This window comes from Haliotis rubra, unplaced genomic scaffold (genome assembly GCF_003918875.1).
Source record: "Haliotis rubra isolate DU_JTF1 unplaced genomic scaffold, ASM391887v1 Scf1021, whole genome shotgun sequence".
Classification (NCBI taxonomy): domain Eukaryota; kingdom Metazoa; phylum Mollusca; class Gastropoda; order Lepetellida; family Haliotidae; genus Haliotis; species Haliotis rubra.
In genome coordinates this window covers 241,502-268,386 of record NW_025764917.1, presented here as the reverse complement: position 1 = coordinate 268,386, position 26,885 = coordinate 241,502, and the positions used below count along the sequence as shown (strand labels likewise).

General features: G+C 36.9%; 1 protein-coding gene across 1 annotated transcript; it reads left to right on the top strand.

Moving 5' to 3' along the window:
- Nucleotides 1-359: 359 nt before the first annotated feature.
- On the top strand, nucleotides 360-25,225 carry LOC124270987. The gene is made up of 5 exons (XM_046706058.1): nucleotides 360-434; nucleotides 10,419-10,528; nucleotides 19,609-19,827; nucleotides 22,218-22,451; nucleotides 23,286-25,225. The coding sequence occupies exons 2-5, from the start codon at nucleotides 10,474-10,476 to the stop codon at nucleotides 23,525-23,527; spliced, it is 750 nt and encodes a 249-aa protein (XP_046562014.1). The 5' UTR covers nucleotides 360-434; nucleotides 10,419-10,473; the 3' UTR covers nucleotides 23,528-25,225.
- Nucleotides 25,226-26,885: the final 1,660 nt, after the last annotated feature.

Here is a 26,885-nt window from a genome sequence, read left to right as displayed (position 1 = left end):
ACTTTACTAAGAAACTGTAATCCCAAATATAACATATGTTACATTTGACCACTTTCAAAATGGCATTGTGTAATCATAGACACTTTAGTATTTATATAATGATCATTAACTGACACAATGACATTAATTACCGCGATTCTTCAGTATATTTGGTTCCACCCCGTCTCTTAGTAACAGATGTGGGATAAAATACCCTACAGACATACTTTAATCAATACCCAATGTTCTCAAATGCGGCAAGTGGATAATCGTTCATCGGCATTGATGTAGATTTGGTCTGTTTCAAACATATTGTATACTTGAAACACGCATATACATAAGCAGACAACTGGCTGAGGTCGATGTGAATGCATAGAAAGCATCTGGAAGAGGCATCACGGTGACGCATGTTGGCTTGAACATGGTGTTCACTCTTTGCTTCGTCCTACTGGAAGGTATGTTTTCATTTTAAGGATGAATTTCAACTGTTCCCAAAGATTTCTTTTTCCACTCTGCAAACCCAAAGGTAAGGTGCTGCATTCGTCACAAAGCGTTATGTCCAATGATATGGTCATAATATAACTTTTAAGGGTTTAAGACAATTGGTAAAAGTTAAAAGCAAATGTGAGTATGACAAATTCTGGGAGTCCTGATATGAACCATGTGGGAATTAGACACATGTGGGAATTAGACATACATAAACGAAAATGGTACCAATGTATTTGAGAAATGTAAATGAACAGATGTAAGCTTTAGATTAAAAAGAGCTGCGGGACATGATTTTAGACATATATATTCCACGCATCCGTGACCATTCAATGCTGAGAAATACAACACGCTTAATGCATTAAATGATTAAAAGCAACGTACTGAATGATCAACGGGGAAAACTCTATGGCTATACAACTTCGTCAGTAGTGTAAGCAACGTTTCGGTGTAGATGCTAACACCGTTATCAAGTACTTGATGTACAATACTGCAGGAAATGCTTATATATACATGAGTAAAGTTTATACAGTAAGTTGATCGATGTTTACATTATTGAAAATGTTGGTGTACATAGTGAGTAATTAGTTACACAGAATTAACTAGGAAGGGATTAATAATAAACGTTGTATTTCCACAGAACTTTCCCCTCTGTTTATCACACCAACTTGTAAATGCCACTCAAAGAAGTTAATGTACTGAAAAATGAAAATCATTCCAAAATATATAGCTTACTCAAAGTCCATTGAAAAGCTCACGTACATGAGGTAATGATTGATTAATAGAGCTTTTATCATACGATGATAAAGTCTTCTTTGAGTCGCAGTTTAGAAGTCGGAAAGTCAGATAAGGACAAAGTTTATGGATGAACAACTTCTTTATTCAGGTAAATACAGATTTTTGTATTTTTCACACATTTAGACGTTGTTCCTATATTATGTGAAGTTTTCAGAAATATTTTCAACCACTTGATTTTAGCGCATTTAAAGGAAATCAAACTGTAAGAAAATATAGATGTTTATATCAGAGATCAGTGTTTTTTTCACCCTTGAAATATATTTTAGTGAGTTTCAACATCACTTTTACTGTGTGCAGTTTATTGTAAATCAAAAGACAGTTTCTCGCCGCGAATAGCTGCAAAATTAAGCAATTAAACAATACGCACTTATTTACTCAAGCAAGCTTACGCCATTGTTTACACGATTCGACATCGTTGTCACATTGGCGCCATTAAGAGTTATACATTTTCGGCTACATCCTTACCGTTTGTGATGAACAACTCTTTGATTACCAGCGATTTTGAATTCATCTCATCGTTCCCTTAAAGCATGTTCAGGACCATTGTGTGTTTACTGAAGAGGTTCGAAAACAAGTTTCAAACAATAATCTAAACCCCTTTAAAAAGGGTTCTTTAAGGCCTTAACGATCATACTTCGGCAAAATATAGTGATGTTTGATATTTGCTTGTTGTGGGATCCAAGAATACATTTGTTTAGGTCGGGCAATTAAATTTTCTTCCAAAATGCACATTTTGCTCTGTAAACTCCACTGTTTGGTATTTGCTTGTTGTGGGGTCCAACAAGAAATTACGGGGTTATGTGTTATATATACTCACCAACATTGAAAACACAACAGTCTAAAATTGTCCATATTTTCATCAAGATGGATTTCAGGATGACACTGATCAATGAATATGACTAACATGAAGTCGAAGGGCATGTCCAGTTGAAAAAATGCTTTAGAAACAAATTCCTGTTCACAGTACGACTCTTAATTCCAAAACGCATCAACCTGCAGCCACGCCATGGAAAAAGTGCGAATTTCATTCTGAAATCATGCTGACTGTGACATTAAAAGCAGGTGTATGAGAAACGATTCTCATTGCTTCACTAACGATTGTGAAACGAGGACAGAGATGCCGAAGTTAACACCTCCCGGAAGAGAACGTGCAATAGGCATGATTCAGGTTGGCACCAGCAGCAGGGATATTGCTCGGCAACTTGGACTTGGCCACTCCACCTTCATTGGGCTTCATAGACGATATCAGCACACAGGCAGCACCCGTGACCTTCAACGACCTTGGCAACAACGTGTCACCACGTCCCGTCAGGATCGCCATAATGTCCTTGGCCATATCCGTGATCGAACACTGCCGACTGCCGGGCCTGCTGCACTAGTTCAAGGTCGACGTGGGGTCATCAGCGCTGACACCATGCGACGATGTCTACACACTACATGTCTCCATGCTCGACGTCCTTGCGTTGGGCCAATTCTGACTGACAAACACCGTTTTGAGCGTATGCAATGGGCTAATAGGCATGTTCAGTAAAGTTTACAACAATGGCATGGTGAGGTAGTCACTGACGAGTCACGTCTTCACCTACGTAATGCTGACGGCCGATTACGTGTTTGGCGTAGACGTGGTGAACGTTATGCTTATGAGTGTATGGTTTAGACAGACCTTAGGGTGGTGGAAGTGTCATGGTTTGGGGTGCAATAAGTTACAATCACAGAACTGCAATTCCTGTCTGTCAAGGGAGAGGTAAAGCCCTTTATTACCGTGACCAGATTCTCTCGAATCATGTCGATATCATTCTTCAATCACCACCAAGATGTCAATACTTTTAACAGGACAACGCACGGGCACACACAGCTTGACTTCCCATGCAGTATCTGACCAAGCTACACATCCAGGTTATTCATTGGCCAGCACTGTCGCCAGATGTATCCCCTATTGAGCACATGAGCACCCTATTGGTCAAAGTCTTTCGCGGCGACAACTGATGCGAAACATCCGCAGAAATGTGGAATGTCATTATCCAGAACTCTATGCGGACGCTTATGTGACTCAATAAGGAGACGTTGCACTGCATGTGTCAATGCAAATGTCGGTCACACGCGATATTGACTTTTCGATTTGACCCCACATGTGTTTGATCCTTTCTGACTGTGGAACAATTAAATGAATGAGCGTCTTTTCTTTGTTATTGTTTTTGTCAGTCGGCTTTCTGGTATTATCCACCAAAAAAATATCAATTCCTTTCACGTGCTTTTAGTAATCACTTTTGTAAGTGGTGCGTTTTCAATGTTGGTGAGTATATATATATATATATATATATATATATATGTGTGTGTGTGTGTGTGTGTGTGTGTATATATATATATATATTGTAGTGATTAGCTCATGCTTTTAACTTCTCACTCCACATGTACATTTTACCCTGAAACCGCTATGAAATTCCCAGTCTGAGGCACCCTGCGAAGATAATGGCTAGAACTTGTATTCAGCAGCCTATGCTTATCGTAACAGGCAACGCTGACTCGTTTGACGCATGTCGTCATAGTCCAGTTCCTTAGAATGTCAAGGACTGCCTTGTCCAGGTTCGATTGCTTACTGACCATTGTTATATGGCTCCAATACTCATAATAATAATAATAATAATAATAATGTGTCCATTTATATAGCGCCAAACTCCACACTAGGTATGCTCATAGCGCTAACAATCAAGGCCATTATTACCCCGGATAACCCAAGCTGCCTGTTAGGCGCTAGAAGGTTATAGTCATATGACTTTTTTCCACCGGGTACCCATTTTCCTGCTGGGTGAACAGAGACAATTTTGAACAAACTCACTTGCCTAAGGTGAGATCATACTCAAACAAAACAGACCGATACATTGGCATATATACTTCTTTATTTTGTTCAGATCAGTAGAGGCATTCAACTGTGTGTATGCTGAAATTGAAATCAATATCACTCCAGAAAATTGCTGAAAGTACGTTTTGTTAAGTGGCTCTCTTTATTATTTTTATTAAATTGCATACTTCATGCAACACTGACCTTACTTTCATTGGAACCACACTCCAAACGCACCAGTGATCGATAGTAATTCCGTTTGAACAACACTCTGCTGTTGTATTGAGATTATATAGTCCAGTTTTCAATTTCCAAACTTTCCATTGTTTAAAGATTAACTCCGTGTGAATCCGTTTGCTGTTCCATTTCTCATCAGTCTTCGGCCTTCAAGGAAACTTTCGATGCAGGGATGTCAGCGTGAAGAAATGTAGCCAAAAGGTTTTATGAAAATAATATTTTTTCGGTTCATAGTGGTATGAATGACAAAACGGATTTGCAAACTTTTTAAAGAATCCGCTACGAGGATTCATCAAATTTGCACATCGACAAAAACAAACAAAGTACGTTAAAAGATTCCAATTTACAGCCTCAATACATTCGATTGTTTATAAATGATATCGATAATTTGCAGGATGGGTATATCCGGTGAAACTGGGGGTACACCAAAACTTACAGTCCGATTAAGTACTTGGATCGCGCTTCCAAGCAGATTGGTGCACACGTTTCCCACGAAACGTTTAGTGTTTGTGTTTTTGTGAACTCTTTATAGCGAGACAAAACTGATCATTCTTGAATGGTAAAGCCTGTTTGAGGCTACAACGAGATGGCCCTGTGCCTATCACACACAACTGTCCCTATTACTTAATGTTAAAGGGTCACGATATGGCTGAAATATTGCCGATGTGACGTTAAATAATAACTCATTCACTAATGTTAAAGGGTACAATATCTCATGTAATCATTCAGTAGTCAATACAATCAATTTGAACATGCTGCATCAATTGTCAGTAATTTGCGTATACGTTAGAAAGGTACATGAACAAATATATAACATATACGTTTCTATACAGTGTTCAAATTTATAAATCTATAAACTATCCCTTCCATACAACACAATGTACTTTCTTCTTAAATGTAATAAGTGTTATGCATTAACAGTATTTAGGAGTCTCTAAATGCGCATCTCTCACAAAATCTAAAAACCCTGTCAAAGCTAACAAAGGACATCAAATATTTATAACTTAAATGTACATGTAGTTTCACCTTTGGTTCTCGTTAAGGAGTAAAGTGACGCTGACATACCATTTAATTTGGCAAATGTTGAGGACCCTCAAGTGTTTATTTATTCGAAACGCATCACATGATCGATGTAACCTCTGTTGTTACGGAATCTACACATATATTTAGATTATTGGTTTCTTGGTACTATACTAAAACGTTATTGACAGCTTTGAGTGGCTTTACAAACATAGTTTGTCAGTTGAATTGGTCGATACTCTGAAGAGTAAAGGTTGAGGAGTTGTAACTACACCCTAAGGGTAGTTTCAAGTTAATGTAATACATTGTAGGGTTTCAATATAGTCTATAGTACGCTGTCGCACCAGACTTATTATCCCCATGGAAAATATGGAGCTCGTGAAATGAACATACTTAATTACTCCCTGTTTCGTTATAAGAACTGTATATCAGTATATCTTTGCTGCTTTTCGAATGTTTGGAATTTAGGCGTATTGTTTAACCCCCGTGATGCATCTAAATTTTACTGCGCTTAAGTGCTTCCCAAGGCCTAGGAGGCCCGGGTATATCACGCGTTTCTATATGCGACCTTTGGAAGTTCCCAAGATGCTGTGATGTGCTTTCATCTTACATCTGACATAACCATGGAACAGTTGAGAGGGAAACTGGAACTGATCGGGTAAGCATGATTATTTTGTAAGGATATTTCGATGTTGAGAATTCACATTTCACTATTTAATTTTTCACTTTGAGCTTTTTGGATCTTTTAACTATATATTATAAATTACGAATTCATAGGAAGAAAACCCCAGCAGGTACTGCAGCACCATGGAAAGACTCGTAAGGGGGTTTACAAATACACGTATGGCCAGCTTGTGGTAAGAAAAATGAACAATGTCCATTATTGTTTATATCAGTGAAACTTTATTTTAACCATTTTACATCGTTCTACGTTTTTATTAAGTTACACGTGTTAAAAGTAACCGGAAATAAAACAAAATCAAAATATGAATTTTTTTAAAACAAAAACCAACAATACTTTACAGTGAAAAAGCGGCCCCAGGATCGACGCTCATATTCCCTGAGGAAATCCGACAAGTGGTGAGGGAACGCTTTCCAGATGGAGCCTACGATGAGCAGTACAAAAATCCATCAACTGTAAGTATCACTGCATTTCAACACACATTTCAATGCTGACTTAAACTGACATTGACATTTTCCTGTTAATGAATATTCCAGAAACGTGAACACAAACGCAAACGATTAATCTGTTTTCAACTAATTTTAGGGTACCTGTCTATCCCTTGAAGAAATGGCTGCCTTGGAATGGCGCAATCCTCCTACCAAATGTTTTGCATGCAGAAGCAAGGCACAGGCTCGTTACAAACCGTACTAGATGAATCCTCACTGATCAAACAAAAGAACAAAACAATATTTGGCAAAACATGAATCAAAAAGTCATTGAATAAAGTTGTTCACAAGGATTTGTTTTCCCTGTTCTTTGTTTATAAATAATGATGTTACACTGAATGAATGTAGTGCAAATAGCAAACTCAAATCAGTCCAGAACAAACAGTCAACGAGATACAATCTTAACCTGCTGTATGGATGGGCTGCATAGAAGTTAAAACTTCCCACTGAACTCTGTCCTTAGTCAATACAGTCCATGCAGATAACTGCCTGGACACTGTGCTCTATGCGCACATTGCGAGTGCACATGCTGCAGGTCGGTTGAGATTTTATGTCTTTCTTTGTACTGCATATTCACTAATTGCAACGTTTTCCAAGCGGTGAATCATCTGCGGGATTATCAGACAGAACATCCTGCACATTATTTTGAAGCAGACGCGATATTGGCATTTCTTTTCTCCTGTTGACAAGTGGATGCATGCACGCTTCAGCTATGGCTTGACGGAACTCACGTCTTGGGTTCTAGCTGATACATTCCACTGAGGGAGCTTGACTCTCCAGGCTGTATAAGATGCCCGCAACGTCCAGCATGTTTGTGAACATCACCATGGGCCCTCTCATGGTCTTCCGTTTTGTGGAATATCCATGGGCCTCCTGATACATTGTGTCAACTGTCCCTTTTGTTTTGTTGTGATAAAGCACTATCTCTAGCTTCCTCTGTGTGAATTTTCAACGTGAGCTGTTCTGTGCATTGTGCAGAACAAGATTACGCTCTTTCACTTCTTGCATTGGTAACTTGTCGTTGTCTTGAAATCCATCCAAAGACTGGCCCATGAACTCCACGGGCTTTATTAGTGCTGAATGCTGCAGGGAGGAACCGTTTTTTTAGTCTGAAAGTGCCAACGAAAGCCAGAGCAATCCAAATAAGTCCAAGTCCAAGTGCGTGATCAGTGAAGAGGTTATCTGCAGTGATGTTGCGATTTGACTGAAAGTAAGGTCTACAGAGTTCCAAAGTAATCTTTCTGCCCAGTCTAACTTGGACAATTCTGCCTTCCTATCCAACATAGGGCAAACATCGAATGGGATAACATATGTTGGAATCGACAAGTCAAAACAGTTTTAGTCCATATTTATCAGGTTTGGCTGGAATGCATCGAATGAAGTAGCATCTACCACGAAATGGTATTAGCTGTTCATCAACTGTCAGATTGCCTCCAGGTACATAATAACGCCCCAAACACGCTTGAAACTCCTCCCAGATTTCCCGAATAGGTGCTAGCTTATCCTTGCCCCGCCCCTGACTTCTGGTCTGTTTGTCATCAAAACGTAGTAAGGTCATGAGATCTTTGAATCGGCGTTGAGACATTGTTGCTCTCACAAACAGACATTCTATATTGTTTGCTCCACAAAACATCCGTGTCTGCCATATTTAGTATCCAGTCAACCAAGAGCCCAAATTTCTTCCTTATCTGTCTCTTTCCATTCACTTTCTGCTCTCCTCGTTTCGTTCATTACTCTGTTTCCTTCCTTGTTGGTAAAAAAGACAATTTTGTGCATGATGTTTTAGTAATGTACAGTTGAAACATTATCTGTCTCATTGGTGATGTGGTCTGCGTGGACGACTTTCTGCAAAGGACCACGCATGATGCTACGTCCAAGGATGTCCTGGTGAAGTGGTGGACAATCTGCCGCCATCTTTGCCCACAAGCACACCATGATCATCAGAGTTATCGTCAACATCAGATGATGATGTTGATTCCGAAAACTCTGATGATGTATCATCGTCAGATGAATCTGGAGGAACAAGATCACTATCAGAATCACTTTCTTCAGAAAATAGTGTTTCACCAATGGTACTGTCAGCAGCTGCCCTAAAGGGTTGGTACTTCTCTTCCGCTTGCTCATGATGAAGTGCTCGGACTAGTTGCCACTTGAATGACATATCAACAATATTCGTGGTAGTCAGCTTTGGAAAACCATGACACTGGGCCTATGAGGCCTGGAGAAGCACTCAACGTCTGTAGATTTTAAAATCAATGTACATTTTTTTTTCTTGAGAGCTACAAATCACTGACATGATTGCTTTTGATTTTTTTGGGAATACATAGCGCCATACTATTTTGGATACGGTAGAAATATACATGCACAACAAAGAACAAATGCTGTTCTATTCTGGATGACGACTTTAGTAGTGTCCAGCATTACAATTTGTCTTCCTGTTTGTTTTTAATTGCTAAACCATGATTAATCAGCTTTAGATAATTCATTCACGCAATTGCATATGTAACATTTAATACATTCTTTCTCTCTCTACATTCTCTAAAATTCTCTAGAATGTAGTGGAAAAGCCCTTAGGGTTTAGGGCTCTGTCGTACTTTTCAGAACTGTCTGTAGCACAATTCTACATATAACATACCACTGCCGATAACTGACTGTCCACATATACACTGTATTACACATGAAACTTTGATACACAATGAATAACACTAATTTATAACAATGTACGGAATAAAAATTTCATCAAACTAGTATATATTAAATTGTCAAGCAAAGTACACATTTATGCACATCAACTAGTCGTATACGATTTTATTGTTTATGAAATGCAAGTACTGCCCTAACCCATCAAATGGGCGCGTATGCATATCGGTGGCCTAGTTGTGAAATGTGACATTTCGGGCTATGCTTTGAGCTTTGGTAGATAGGTTTCCCGGAATCTTTTGTCCACATTTTCACACAGCTCGGAAAAAGCCGCCAGACATTACTTTCATCAGAAAAGAAAATATTATCCCAATCTTGATTTTCGTGAGCTTTACACCAGTTAAAACGTTTTTCTTTTCGTGCACCTTTCATCAATGGTGAGGGAATTCAGCGCTTTTTCACCCAGTTAAGTCTTTCTAATTCTTGTCTAAGGGTTTCATTACATACCTGGGGAATTTCTCTGGTAATCATCTCATTTCTGATATTCTCAACGCTTTCCCCTAATCACAATCTGACCAAGTCGCCGGCGACCCATAGTACTGAGCTTCTTGGCCTCCCCGTCCCTGTCCTATGCTCAGTCCTCCCAACTGCTGAGCGAATATTCTTCAACGTTCTGCATACTGTAGACAGAGGAATGTCCTGTCTACCAGCTAAGTCTTTTGCATTAGTCACACCCGTTTCAAAATCATCTAGCACCGGCTTTCTTTTTTCTTCTGCTGTCACATCTGCAAGGTCAACAAAGGAAGTCGTCTGGTACACCAGGGGAGATAACTATGTGTGGAGTAAGGTTTATTCTTAAGCCTACAAGAGTTGCCTCTCATACTGAGTACCTTACTACACAATGTAAGAAATATTTTAAAATTATATCATCAGTATTAGGAAACAAAGAGTTTCCCCATAATTTCTGGTAAATCTGTCTTTCTACAGATGCTTCTTATAATTATGGAAAGAGTTACGCCCTTTATGGCATGAATAGAACACGCATTCACGTGGGAGTTTTCACGTGTTTCACTGTGTTCTTTTGTTACCACCACGGAGAATATTAATTTATTGACATGCTTCAGTCAACACTCAGAGTCGGCCAAGGACACGACTAATAGGTTAAACGGATAATCAATTACTCAAATTGATATATCTCTGTTACTGATGTCGTACATATAAGAATAATACAGATGGAATTCTGATACAGATGCAGATCAGTGTCGGGCTTAAACGTTCAGACAACACCTAGAGACGGAACCAAGATGAGGCTTACAACGAGAAACCTGGTGATCGCTGTTTGCTATGCCTTTCTACATGGTATGTTTCATATTTATTCATTTGAATGTGTCCCTATATGTTTACCATCTTCACCATAATTGGAGGCAATTTATTGTTAGCAAGAATCCATGAATATACAGTTGAAATATATAATCATTAAAACATCGGTAAATATAACAAAATTGAATGAAGTGGAGCTTACCCTCCTATCATACATTCTTATTCAAAATTAGCAGAGTCACATTCCTTTAACTCATATATATACGAAACAGAGATTTATGACAATCATACATGTCTCTTAACGGATTATACTGTCACTGATAATTAGTTCTTTCACTTGATGCACGAATGAAGTAGTAATCAGAAGTGAGTCGAAAGAAATGTGCCTTCTTTGCATTCTCGACAGAGGTAAACATGACATTGTTGTGTTTTTTTATTCTTAATGTGGATGTAATTCATGATAAAGTAAAGATCATGAGCTTTGTCAAATTAAATTTATTTCTATTTTGTACCAATTTTATCTCTCTGTACCACTTAAAACACGTTTTAATCAAAACCTCAGACACCCTTTTTAATCGGTATACTTGTAAGAAGAAACAGAAAATTCTACATCATGGGACATCCTCACCCTGACGATCGCTCAAGTGGGAAATCAGTTAATGGATTTGTTTATATTTTATTTACTAAGATTCAAAATAAGGAAATGATCTTCTATATGCAAAGTATTTATATTTCCAATCATACCATATTTACAAGTAGTTAATACGTTTAACTATGGGCGTTTGATTTTTTCGAAATCATTATATTATCGTTGAAACGAATTATTGGCGAAGGCAGAAAACTATTTTACGTCTTTCGGCCAAATGAGTCTGTTTCGACAAATTATCAAGAGAATTTATTGTCTGGCGTTGGCGTTCATTCCTTTTATGATTTCAATAGCAGGAAGTATCAAAGGTCACCATCTTGCCTTTAATCATCTAGTCGTTGTCTGAGAATTAAAAACTGAAAAAGAACACAGAAAAAACATTTGGGATTGTATACATTTTTCAATTCTAAGAAATGCAGTTTCATTTCTTTCGAGCGTTATCTTGCATAGTACTGACGGAAATATAGCATAGCAATCTATAAACTCCCTCCCCTTATATGAAGGACATATCGATTGTTAACAACGTTTATGTTTCTCTTGAATCGTACTGGAGTTTCCTTTCCTCCTTACTGGAGCAATTATGTTATGTTCTTCTTCTTCATCATCCTTTGAAGGTGTCCAATTCTTAACACGTCAATTCATCGACGGTACGTGTTTTAACAGAAATAGTCATATTGATTACTGACCATGCGTCCGACAGCTCAGTGAAATTTGGTATAGACTAGTATTGATCATTCGTTTCAACAAATACATTACAAGTGTTCTCGAACACGATGCGTATGAACGTTAGAGGTCTATTGACAGTATACATTATCAGCAGATTGGCAATCCCATGAGTTTACCTGAGACATTTATGGAGCTCTTGAATGATAAATGTTTCTTTGAATGATCCATTATCTGAATTAAGATTAAGGTTTCTTTTCTCACTGCGTTTTGAACCTCTGGACATTAGGTACAAAAACTGATAAGGAAGAAGGGTGGCTAGGTTTCAACACAATACCCAGTTTTCTGTGGGCGATGCCTTCTCTTAAACTGGTGGATGGTAGATCTTGTCCTTGTCTTGGATACAGGAGTACTGGAATTTATTTTGACAGCTAAATTGGGTGAATTTTATCTAATGTATGCAATATGCGATGGCATCTGCCATTGCCATCCAAGCTTGCATGGTTTGCAGTCATTGTCAAAACTCGGTTTAGGAAGGGTCAGTTCTGAATTGGTAAATACAAATCAATTTTCCCCACAGCAAACGACATTCGAATTCTGTTCCGTTGATGCGGATAAATGTTGTTGCATCAATGTCAGCAAAGCCTAACAGAAGCCTGAACAATGATGATGGTTGCAACACAATAAAAGCACTTGGCAGAACCCCCTCTCGATCATAAAAAAACATTCTGTTCCATTGATGCTTCAGACAAATCCTGTTGTATCAAGAACTCCACAATGTCTTTGGTGCTGCTGTTGATTTTAATTTAATGTTGTACATGCACCTGCAAGCCTACCGGGATGGTCAGTGATGATGGTAGAATATTGCTAACATCTGAGGGATGGAAGTTCTTTGTGTTGTTATGAATCCCTTGATGTTTAGTTTCCCCATCTCTATCTCTATCATACTGTACAAATCTCTTTGTTCTTACTCTATCAGCTCCATTCTTCAAGTACTATCAACTATCTGTGAAAGTTTACTTATCTATATTCGTTTTATTTTCCCTACATATGTTATGATCACATTCACATTCAACATTTGTTCCCGACAGCATGAACAAATAATATATTGTCTCTTTAATCTCATAATGTCATATTTTTATCTAATATTGTCTGAGTATATATTATACTCCCAGTTTTTACATGGGTAATGATATAGTGCAACACCGTGTGGTGATTGGGGTATTTAATTGTGTAAACTTTAGAATACAGGTAGGATTTAAGAGCGTCCTTCATGCGCGTCTTCATGTAATAATGTAACTCTCTTTGTGCGTAAATTAAGGGTAATGTTTGGGATTTTCGGTAACGAATTGAAATCATGCACACTGTTTCTTAGTGTTTGTTGTCTCCAAGCTGGTAATGTTGACGTAATCCTGGGGACGTGCAACCCAACCAAGGGCCACTGACCCATGACAACTCTGTCTGTGACCATTCATTGTCTATTTTCCATCTAAATACTAGAAGTGTACGTAACAAGCTTTCTTATTTGAGGGAATTCTTGTCAGATCATAATGTTGTTTGTTTTACGGAAACGCACTTAGAGGACAGTATTAAAACTGAAACGCTAATATGGGAAAATTTTCACGAGCCAGTACGCAAAGACAGTAAAATGTTTGGATGTGGTTTACTAGTTTATGTTAATAAAAGCCTATCTTTTAAGAGAATTTCAGAACTTGAAAACAACTATGATGAAACAATTTGGATTCAGATATACTTACCGCAAAATTCGCTGTTATGTAATGTATACCGTCAAGAGTATAATTCATTGGACTTTTGGGCTCGCTTAAATAATAGCGTTGAAAGCTCTCTTCATATGTCGTCTAAGGTTGTCATTGTTGGTGATATAAATGAAAATCTCTTATGCGCTAGAAAACTTAATGTAAATGAACTTTTGGTTATGAATAACTTAAGAAATGTTATATTTGAACCCACTAGAGTTAGCAAAACAACCAGTACTTTGCTTGATCCAGTAATTGTCAGTGAAGACATTGATTTTGTTTACAGTGGTGTTGTTGAGTTTGATAGCAATATAAGTGAGGTGAGGTGAGATGAAATTGGGTTTAACGTCGTGCTTGAGAATATTTCGCTCATATGACGACGTGCATGCGTGTGTATGTGTATGTGCGGCTGCTTGTACTAGCCCAGACTTAAGCTGGTTTTATAGTGCTAGCCCACTGAGATACCATGCCGCAGTGAAGCATGAATACCCCACTCAGACACATTATACTGACTCCGAGCCGACAAGTCCTTGTTGTACCCATTAATGCCGAGCGCCCGGCAGGGACCAACAAGTACCATATTTTAACGTCTTTTGGTATGACGCGGTCGGGGATCGAACCCGCGACCTTCCGCTCTCCGGGCGGACGCTCTAACCACTACATCACGGAGGCGGTCAGCAATATAAGTGATCACAGAGGAACGTTTGTAAACATAAGTACACATTTATGTAATAACATAGCTTATAAGCGAGAAATCTTGTGTTACAATAAGGGTGATTATGAAATGCTCAATTATCTTATAGAAAATACAGAATGGAAAAAGTTATATGATGGATGTTCAGATATTAATGATGCTTGTTCACTATTTTATACCAAATTTACTCAACATGTGAAATCATGTATTCCTTCAAAAATAGTAACTATTTGTCCAAATGACAAACCATGATATGACTCTAATTTGAGGAGAGAATCCCGAAAAAGAGACCGATTACGGAGCAAGGCGAAGGAAACTAAAAAAGAGAGCGATAAAAAAAACTTATTAACATCAGAGAAATGGAGTAAACAACATGAAATGTTATGTGAAAGAAAACTTTTATTCTAATATTAATGGCCTACTTTTGAATTATATGCTGAAAATAAATCTTCATATTGGAAATAATTACGTTATATTGTTAAAAAAACTCGGGCTCTACTTCGCATATTCCTCCTGTCAAGCAGAATATTGATGATAAATTCCCAACGCTGGTTTCTGATTTAGAAAAAGCTGAAAAACTTAATACATATTTCGAATCAATATCTCGATTGAATGATAAAGATGTACCATTACCACATTTTCCCTCAAGGACCAACACGCAGTTAGAAAAAATATTAATTTCTAAGAAGGAAATATCTATTGTTATAAAATTTTGCAGCTAAACAAAGCTTCAGGGCCGGATAGAATAAGTCATAAATTATTAAAGAACACCGTTGATTCTATATTTGAGCCCTTGTTTTACTGTTCAATTTATCATTAAAGCATAGTGTGTATCCAAATATGTGGAAAAGTGCACATGTCATGCCACTGTATAAGAAAGGTGATTACTCTATTGTTTCCAATTATGGACCTATTTCTCTTATAAGTTGTGTAGGAAAACTATTTGAAAGAGTTGTATATAAACACTTGTATAACTTTTTCCATGTTAACAAACTTTTATATGAGTACCAATCGGGGTTTAAAGCAGGTCATTCAACTGTCCATCAATTAATTGAACTTTACCATCATATTTGTACATCTCTAGACAGCAAAGAAAAATATTGTATGATATTTTGCGATGTATCCAAAGCTGTTGATCGTGTGTGGGCACAAAGGGCTTGTACTTAAATTAGAGCAGTACGGTATTAGAGGCCAGCTTTTACAATGGATTTCGAGTTATATAAGTGATCGCAGTCAACACGTCTTTGTAAATGGAGCTATATCCAAGCCCAGGTATTTAACAGCTGGCGTCCCCCAGGGATCAGTATTGGGACCCTTTTTATTCGTGGTCTATGTTAACGATATTGCTGATGATTAGATTGTGTAACAAGAAGCAGAAAATCATCGAATTGTTTCTCTTAACGCCATAATTGATGAAACTGAAGATATTCCTGCAAAACAGAATTTGTTTTCCATGATTGATGAAACTGAAAATTGAAATTATTTTTGACGTAAACAATCATAAACAATCATAAACATCTCGGAATAACATTAGAAGCAAACGGCAAATGGTCTTGTCACACTAATCAAAGTATTAAGTCGTGTTCCAAAATGATATCATCAATGCGAAAATTGAAATATTTACTAAACAGAAATACAATCAACAATATTTATAAGATATTTATCAGACCACACTTTGAATATGCTTGTGAATTATGGGATGGTTGTACCGTACAACAGAAGGAAAACTTAGAGAAACTTCAGTTAGAAGCTGCCAGAATAGTTACGGGTCTTCCTAGATATACCTCACGGGTTAAATTCCATTACAGCAGCTTTATGTTCATTGAAAGTATTTTAAGTGTACAGTGAGTAGTGTTGATGTAAATACATAATGTGTACATTACCTCTTATATATATATAGTACACATATATACAAAATACATGTAGTTACATTCAGTCAGTTATAGTATTTCGAAAAAAGTAAATGGAAGGATGACCAGAAAGAATGAAAACTTGCATAGTTACAATTAGAAAAGGCAATAAATTTTGAGATTTCATAATATTTTAATACTTATTTTTGAAACCATATAAAATTAGGGTTCACTGCTTTCTTACTACATTTATACAACATATATTTGATTATTATTATCACCACATTAAGAGGATTATTATGCTTACCTTTAAATCCAAATAATATATGTTCTTCACTTAAATGAATTTTACTTTCGATGTATCCTTCAATCCATTTAGTAAATTTTGTCCAAATATCTATTGCATATTGACAATTACAAAGCACATGTGCTATAGTTTCAGCTGGATCTTTACACAATGAACGTGCTGGTGACTTAACATAGCCAATCTTATATAAATAACAATTAGTGCTGAGAATATTATGTAAAATCTTAAACTGAAAACCATCTTAAGTCACTGCTTTGTGTACATCTTTTGCCATCAAACTATAGTTTATCCATTCTGTTTCAGTAATGTGTTTATTAAGATAAAGTTTCCATTTGCTATAGCTTTTAAGTTTTGTAAATTTAGAATTTTGCAACATTTCATAAAATAATCTACTACTGGTACTGTTGATTTTAGAAATATTATAAGGTAATATTGGTGTTTGAGAGATGTCTTGTATTTGACTAAAGTTAATTCTTTGTAAGTATTGGGCGATAGATTGTTTCAACCCTTGAAATGTTAAATAGTCTGTATTCAAAGCATTTTTTGAATAAATTCATGGAAATTAAACCAATTTCCTGTATCGTTGAAGAAATCGTTAATATATGTTATACCTTTTCATACCAATGGGAAAATATATACGGGCTTATTATCAATTGTTATGTTATTATTGTACCAGATTGACTTATTCAATACATCCGTAACAGATAGTTCCATATTATCACAACAATTTAAATATGATGCATATACTGACAGTGTTTCTTTCCAAAATTGTTTGTGGATATTTTGGACAATATTGTTTTCTGTGTAGAAAGCATCAGCCAAATTTACTATTTTGCCTCAACTAAATGATCACAAAAGAAACATGCCCATTTGGACTTACTAACAGATAGTCTTTTGATCCAACAAAGTTTCTGAGCTGCAATAACTTTTCTAATATGGGTACACTTATGCCACCATACTTAGGCTGTAGTGACATTGTATCTCTCTTGACTTTATCTGGTTTAAATTTCCAAACAAACTGGAAATTCTATATTATGAGACAGGGTGGGAAAGACTGGATGAACGAAGGAAAAAAAGAAAACTTTGTCTATTTTATAAAATTCAAAATAATTTAGCTCCTGTATACTTAAAAGATATTACTCCAGATAGTGTGGGATCCAGATCTAACTATAACTTTAGGAATGCTAACAATATTATCCTTCCTTCTGCAAGGTTAAGACTTTCGTATGATTCCTTTTTTTCCATCAACTGTAAGAATATGGAATAATGTTTCCGAAAGAAATCGACCTTCATTACAAAGTTTCAAGTCATATTTAAAGGGTGAACAACCTATAGCTCCATCATATTACTCGTTTGGTATTAGAAAATTTAATATTATTCACACAAAGTTGAGATATATGACTAGTCAGTTAAATTATGATCTGTGTCGTTTCAACATGAAAGATTCTGCTTCTTGTTACTGTGACAATGCTTGTGAAAATGTACATCACTTCCTATTAGAATGTAGACTGTACAGCATTCAAAGAGAGATATTAATGTTAAATATTAAAAATATTGTAAAACGTGATTCTCCAATCACATTGTCACTGATGTTACTTGGAAGTCCTGACCTGACTATTCAACAGAATGAATGCATTTTCAAATGTGTGCAAACTTTTATTCATCAATCAAAACGTTTTGAGTGATCACATAAGTCGTATCCCTTCCTCTCTTCTCCCTTTTACTTTCCTATCTCTTCTCTGTATTCTTTCCTAAGATGTACATAATTGAAATTGTATGTATGTAAATATTAGGGAGCGGGTATTTTAAGTTGGATAACTTGTCCCCAATCCCTTTCACATTTGTGAATAAAATATGTTTAAATCAATAAATCAAGGGATGGTGTAAACCCATCTAGGGTCCATGCAGGAAGCAAATGCACTGTAAATCTCCATGGTCCCTAGTATGGTGATCTACTTTCAGTTGTTGGCAATCTATAGCCTGATTTTATATTGTCTTGTCATTTATAATGTCTTTCAGTGGCGGGGCGGTGGGGTAGCCTTGTGGTTAAAGCGTTTGCTCGTCACGCCGAAGACCCGAGTTCGATTCCCCACATGGGTACAATGGGTGAAGCACATTTCTGGTGTCCCCCGCCGTGATATTGCTGGAATATTGCTAAAAGCGGCGTTAAGCCATTCCCACTCACTCACTCACTCTTTCAGTGGCATTTAGAATAACAATTATTTTTAATTATAAGTTAATTATTATTGTTATTACTGTTTCAAGTAACAGTTCACCTGATGAAGGGACCTGGAATGGTCTCGAAACGTCGTGAGAGAAATTAAAAAGATGTTTAATCCATAAAAATATCTTGTCATTTATAGCTAATATATTCTTTATTTAATAACTAGTTTTAAATTTGTGATAGTTTAGTTGTTTTACTGTCCTTCGTTGACCGGCCTTTTATATTTCCTTTCAATTACTATAAATCTGTAATTTGATTTAGTCACAATATGGCTGAAATTTTGCCGATGTGACTTAACAATCTAACTCACTAACTCAATGGTGATGGTTCTGACACAATTCAATGATACAGAAGTAAACGAATCAATGCAATGTCCCGTCATGCGGGAAGAACAGTTCATAATGAGCGAGCATGCACGCGTTGGATGCTGCTCACAGCGTCGCGAAAGACGCAATGGCCACTGAAGCCCTTTGTCCCCGTTCGTGTAATGACATTAAGAGCACCGATTTTTGTAATCTGGATAAGATTGTCTGTTTACGTGCGTGCGTGCATGCATGCGTGCGTACGGTAGCAATATGATGAAGAAAGAAAGACACATATTTGTTGCCAAACATTTTATGCGAACCGTCCCCAGTAGCCGTATCACAGGTCTATAACGTTTTCACCCTTCTACTGAATTGTCTTGTAATGCTGTTAAAAAAAACTATACATTAAAAAACTTCCTGAATGGACACAATTACGTATTGTGATCACGGATCCAGTAATTGTTTTGCACAATCTTAAGGTGGCAACCATACGCACGCATGCACGCACGCACGCAAACGGGTAAAATGTAATCTTATCCAGCTTACGAAGATCGATACTCATAATGTCGATAGACGAGATGCGAGTTTGGACATGGACATTCAAATTGTTATCATCGTCTCTGATCAAATTCCATGATGAATTTCAATTTGTTCCCAAAAAAATGTGTTTTAGGTGTTTTCGTAATCAAGGCGGAGAACATTATGCTGGCAAAGCCCAGTGAAGTCAGCGAAACCTACTGGAACGCTGACTTTGCCAATGATGGAAACAACAACCCAGGATCCACACCAGCTAGAACTTGGCCCAATGAGAATCCCTACTGGCAGGGGGATCTACAGGGAAACTTCACTATCCACAACATCTCAGTTACAAGTGACGTCTCTTATAGTTTTGGTGAGTCGGTTTCGGAATACACTTTATGTTATATAGAATCTAAAGTACCGTTAACCTCGATATCATTGTGAGTATTGTCTAAGACTCACCTGCAGTCATGGTTCAGGAAGTGTAAATATTGCGTAAGTAATAGTATTAGTACCTTCTTTGAGTGACATTTTTAGAACTTGGAAGTATGATAGAACAAGTATATATGGATGACAACTTATTTTATTCAAGAGCACGACGTTTCGATGCAGGTTCTTGTATCGTGCAAGATCCTGTATCGAAACGTCGTTTTCAAGTATGTAAATACTTGAAAACGATACAAGAACCTGTATCGAAACGTCGTGCTCTAGAATAAAAGAAGTTGTCATCCATATATACGTGTTCTATAATAGTATTAGTATCTAGTATTCCCAGAAATTACTGAGAAAGTTGTTTAGGCAAATATCATATACATGTATATCAACTATAGAAGTTTTACTTAAATGAATATGTTGAGATATGATTCTCTTACAGTCTAAGTGCATTTTCAGTACTTTGTGAGACCTCCTTGTCCTGCAAAGCACGACTGAATGCGCCTAGGTACACTACCAATCAAAGTTCGTAGGAAATCGTGTGACAGCGTATCCCAATATTCGACCACTTCAATCTTCATATCCTCAATATTTCTCAGTCCTTTTTGGTTTATTCTGTCCTTCATTAGTCCCCACACATTCGCAATAGGGTTCAGATCTGGGCTGTAGCTGGGCCAATCGTAAACCACTGTTCTGTGTAGCCAGCAGTGTATGTTGGGTCGTTAGCATGCTGGAAAATCCAAACATCTTCATACAGTGTTCGGTCCGTTGGAAGAAGGTGATCATTTAAGATGTCAACATATCGTTCCGTCGTCAAATTAATTTCCAGTGAAAATACACAACGCCGTCATTCCACGTGATGATATCCCACCCCACAATAGAAATTTCGGACTATGTTTTGGGCGTTGTCAGATAGATTTCACGGTATCTTTTGCCCAATTTTTCACACAGTTCGGAAAAAGTCAGACAGAACTTTCACCAGAAAATTATCCCAATCTGCTTTCCGTGAACCCTACACCAGTTTAAAAGTCTTTCTTTTGGTTCATTTTTCATCAATGGTGAGGGAATTCCGCGCTTTTTCACCCTGAAATCTGTGTAATGATTGTCTAAGGGTTTCATTACATACCTGAGGACTTCCTCTATTAATCATCTCATTTCTGATTTTCTCAACGCTTTTCAATTTTCCCCTACTCACAATCTGACCAAGTCGCCGGCGATCCGTAGTAACTGAACTTCCTTGGCCTCCCTGCCCCTGTCTTGTGCTCAATCCCAATTCCTGACTGAAAAATTTTCAACGTTCTGTATACAGTAGACAAGGGAATGGCATGTCTACCAGCTAACTATTTTGTCACACAACTTTCAAAATCATCTAGAACCAGCTGCTGTCAAATAAAATCTGCCACGTCAACAAAGAACGTCGTCTGTTACACAAGGGGAGATAACTCATGACGTAGTAAGGTCCAGTCTTAAGCCTACAAGGGTTGCATCCCATACTGAGTACCTTACTACCTAATGTAACATCTATTTCAAAATTATTTTCTCAATACGTTCCGGGAAAACTGTACTAGGCATCGTTAGCTTGATAACGGTATAGACGGTGGGGTAGCCTAGTGGTGAAAGCGTTCGCTCGTCACGCTAAAGACCTGGGTTCGATTCCCCACATGGGTACAATGTGTGAACCCCATTTCTGGTGTCCCCCGCCATGATATTGCTGGAATAATGCTAAAAGAGGCGCAAAACTAAACTCACTCACTCACTCAATGATAACGTTCGTCGTTGCCAAGTACATATTACAGAAGCTAATCCAAACAATTGCTAGCTCACCGGTGACATTATACATTTCCTTTCAAAAGTTTAGACTCACTAGAGTAAGTATAGTCACTTACTTCAAGCAACTATTCTAAAATAAATTTTGCAAAATATTCCATACTGTTTAAGGGTACTGTTTACACATGAACTGATGTATTGTAAACCAAAGTCGTAACATTGAAAGGTCATTATCATGAGTTCAATAAATCAGTGAAAATTGGCGAATTCTTAACAAAACTTTACACCAAAACCGCAGCTGTTCACATGCACAATATTTGCTAACAACACTTCCTTTCGAACGTTTAGACTCACTTAAAACACGCACTATCTGTTATGTACATATTACTTAAAACACGCACTATCTGTTATGGTCTAAACGTTTGAAAGGAAGTATATAATATACAGATTTCTTCTTTCTGATGTATGTCACTATTGTTATCCTTAACTACAAAACCTAAAATCATAGATTCTTAGAGCCAGGTTATGGATATTTTGAAAAACGTCTTATCTTGACTCAAACAGGAAGTGAGCTTGGGAGTGCATACGTGGAGGTGCGCGCCGATGGCAACAGTGGTTGTCCGGACGACGACATCTTCATCTGCGGCCAGTGTCCAGAAGTAGTTGGTACAGGAGAAACCTTCACGTTCACTTGTTCCCATCCACGGCCAGTGAGATTCGTGAAGGTCTGGAGAAACCTGACTGGAGAATTGGTTGTTTCAGAGGTTGTGGTGCAAGGGACTCCAGTGGCAACACGTGGTAATATATGTTTGATTTACAGCACTAAATCACCATTTCTATAACTAGTCTCTTTCTAATACTGTGGTAGTTACCTGTTTATCCTCTCCGGGGTATTTAACCATCTATCAACCTATTGTTTTCACTTACAAGCATCGATCTGCCTGTAAATTTGAGTCATCAAACGCATATCAGCATGCAGTGTGGTCATATAGCGTCATTATGAATAAGCTTAAAACGTGAAAGCTTGGCAGAAGGACACACAAAACAATTTCCTGATTTCCTGAAATGTATTTTGAAGAAACTCGATATTGTGAGAATTAAAAGTAAACACAATTTAATAGTGTGCTGACACAAGATATCCAATCCAGTCTCCAACCATGACCCTCCCGATTTTCATCTATCCCATCATTACATGTAAGCATGTATGGGAACTATGCATAAGGTTTTCATGGGACTTGAATCGAGGATATCTGTGAAAAGCCATTCCAGATCTAAACATGTATATTTATCACAAAACATATTTTTCTCCAAGAAATTGTATTCTTATGGGGTAAAATATTTCATGCCAGATGTATGCAGTTTGAACTTCCTTTACAATTACATTACAAACATAAGGAATGTTGCTAAACAAAATTATGTTATGACTTATGTGTTAAATGTGTTATCATTGTTTGCACCTAATCACGTTTAACTATTGGTGTTTTGTTTCGTAAGCTGTTTCTCCCCATACAAATGTCTTAACGAAATGTAACTATTTGGCGTCACATTGTGTTGCTATTCACATTTCCTAATATATTATGGTGTTAATGTGATGTTTAATTATATATTTTTAATGAGACTGTTTACTTTCAGTGACTATGTACAGTAAGGAGCCCAACATTAAAGTGTCAACACCTATGACGTCACTCGCAGTTACTTCCGCCGCTGATTGTAGTTCCCGATGTTACGCAAACAAGTCTTGTCTGAGTTTCAGTTACCACCCAACAACTGATCCAAACTGTCTCCTAGCAACAAACCCTGAAGATGCAGCAGGAGCTGTCGGATGGTCCAAGTACACCATCGACGAATGTTCAAGTTACAACACTTGTGAATGACCCATTGCTAACAGATCACCTGCTGGTTCTCTTATGACGTTTCATATTCATTTACAGTTGTTACAGATACGTCTGGTGCAGGGATTACTTTTGTATATGTTGTGAAAAATATTTTAGCAGATCATCTTCAGTATCGGATAAGCATTTAAAATACTTCTCCTCGTCAACCTTTGATAGCTTAGCAGTATATCATTATCTTATTGTAATATTTCACATCAGAGATTCATAAAAATACCCACAAAAAAAAAACAAATAGGATATTTTATCTTTGGTAAAATTCCGAATGGAACATTACAGTTGATTTGACTCCTTTTACATTTTTTTTTGGTAATGAATTGTAATGTTTGTGGTGGTTTTATACATGGACAAACTGATGCTGTGAAATGAGGCTTTCTGAACGATTCATATTCTTTAGGAATTAGAGAGACAGACATGGGCATTTCCGACAAGTGACCACATTTTGTAAATTCGACCGAAAGCAACATGGTGAAGAATTGTCATCAAAGTGACTGCTGATCACAAACCTTTCAGTATTCAGTCAGAACAGATAAAAGTTTCCATATCGCCATTCCATGTTTAGTCATGAGCTATGAAAGATTGATGGAACAGTTCTAGGAAAGGTTGTCTCGTCCAAGTACATGCTTCGATACCCTGAATATGGTCCAGGAGTTTTAAGATCAGAGAATTTGCTGCTGTCTCTTGAAACACAATTTAATGCAAGTGTATGTTAGCTGTTTAATACCAAGATATCATTTGTAAAATAGTGTTGACAAATGGTAGTGAGGCAACGATAACATTAATAGTATTTCATACTCACATACATCTTCAATGATTTGACACATTTCAGTGATCCGGATTGTTCGACAAAACGTAAAGTACATATTATTTATATTAATTATACTTATTTCATCCTAGCGTTTGAAAAAAACAACTGTATAAGTATGGCTTCATGACATACCTGTACAAAAAGGGCTACAATCGTTCAGATATTTTTAGAGACGAATATGTGATGCCTACGGATGCAATAGGTGAGCGATTGTTCAGTTTCTTCTCTTTGCGCAGGCACCCTGGTTTTGTGATAAGTGATTGAAAGTTATAGTTGACTGCTTTTTTAAGTTATAGTCTGGATAATTAAAATGGAGGTGTCTAGGTGAACTGTCCTTAGGCGCTTTTGGGGTTTGGTCCTGCAAGTGATAATATCAAAACCAGTGTTCAGTCACTGATATAAGACATACAAATCAGAGACGAAAAGTCCTCTTTTGTATAATTTAATAAGATATTTGGCCATTCGTATTACAGTCTAGAATGAACAGGATATTAACATTCTTTTCTTTGAGAAGAGATTAAAAACAAACATGGAACATGTTATGTTAGTGTTATTCATTCTATAATAATGTTCCAAATTTACAGATGTATGCAGATAGTCATTGATGGGCAGTTGTGTGCTATATTTAAAGAAACCGAGTCTGGAAGGTACTACAATTATGTATGCTTTTCTGATCCAGGAAGTATTTTTATGTTTATAAAGGAACCTTAAATTACATATCAAGTTCCAAGAAGACCAGCAATTCTTACCAAGGATACTCAGCTTATTTTGGAAACAAGGCTATTGTTGCAGTGAGATGTATATTACCACCATTATCCTTATTGCTGTAATCACTGCTTTGTAGTGATTCGTATTCAATTTGTATTTATAAACTGGGTTGACTTGAGAATATAAAAATGTTAATTACATCCCATCACTTTGTTGTTGTTGTTGTTTTAGTTTCACACCAGTTATGTTTCAGACATATCTCTGGATAACTATTGTATTAGTTCAACTTGGGAATCAACACGTAACTTCGACGTAGTAATAACACCGAAACAAGGGAATAATGAGGACACAATCACTTTGTAATGTTGAACATGCATATCCGTTATTTTGAATGTTTTTGTTTGTTTATAAATATTATATTTCGAAAAAATTATATATATATATATATATATATATATTTACTTCATGTCGAACTGTTTGGTCTACTTATGACACATAAACATCATTGTTTTTTATATCTTTTCAAGTCATTATTAACATGTTTGTTAAAATGATGGTTTACAAATCGCTTTGGTATGTTATGAAGAAAAATTAGGTTATCTACATATCATTTAGAAAAGTATAATACTTTATGGATAACAACTTCTTTATTTATTATGATGCGACGTTTCGGTATAGCTTCTTATACTGTTGTCAAGCAAGAGTAAAGTAATACAGCACAGAGCAGACTTATATACATGTAACAGGGATTAAGTAAGTCATCAAAGGGATTAACAACAACAACAATGGGATAGGTAATAATACAATAACAAAGGGAGGAAGCCAATGTTGAGGAGGCGGGACAAGGTGTACATAGCAGATGAAATTAATTAGCAATGACGGCTGGGGTGCTCTGTTCTGTTGTTTTTTTATCAGTTTATTGTAGGCGGATTGAATGAGGTATCCTTGGTCTCTGTTGATTGAGAGCTTGTGTCGGCGGATTTGAACTGCCTCTGCCAGTTTTCTCTTGGTGAAGTCCTGGAGGTTTTTTGATAATATTGATTAACAGTACATGTTATTTAACGATTTTTTTTTACTCTTTTAACTATTACATATGAAGAGTTGTGGTTAGTCGTATGCGGAACACCAAATTCATTCTTAAAAAACTTGTGGTTAATTAATACCGAGCGATTAAAAGTCGCCTGCTTCACTCTCGCCCGCAGTGCAGTGACGTCATATGAGGAAGGATTTTCAGTTAGTTGTATAGAAAGTGTGTAGCAAGCTCGTCATTTTGATGATTTCTCGACATCAACGACATCATCTTCCTCGGAAGCGAGATTGTGGTCGAAGTAACAACAATACTGTAAGTAGTATTATATTGACACCCACCTCGCTTCCACGAGAGAAGTTGTTATGTTATAAGCTATGTCATGCAAAATCCTATTGCCCATCAATCAAATACATATTTTACTACCAGTAGAAAGTAGTTTTGATTTTGTAACTAGGTGAAAATAAACCTAAATAGCATTTATCCGCAGACTGGCGGATGTTCGCGACAGGGCGCCGCCATTTTTGAAAATCGTAAAGTCAGAGGCTTAAATTCTGTTAGAATTAATGAGATTATGGTTTGTTTTCATCAAGTTAGAAAATCAAAACTATTTTCTACTCGTAGTTAAATATGTATTTGGAATCATGACCAAAAGGATTTTGCATTACACAACTTATAACAACGATTTCTTCCACGGAAGCGAGGTGGGGGTCGAAGTCACAATACTGCGCGATAAATTTCTTGCTACATTCACGTGGTTAACGTCCACTCACCAGTAGGTAGATACTAGTCAATGT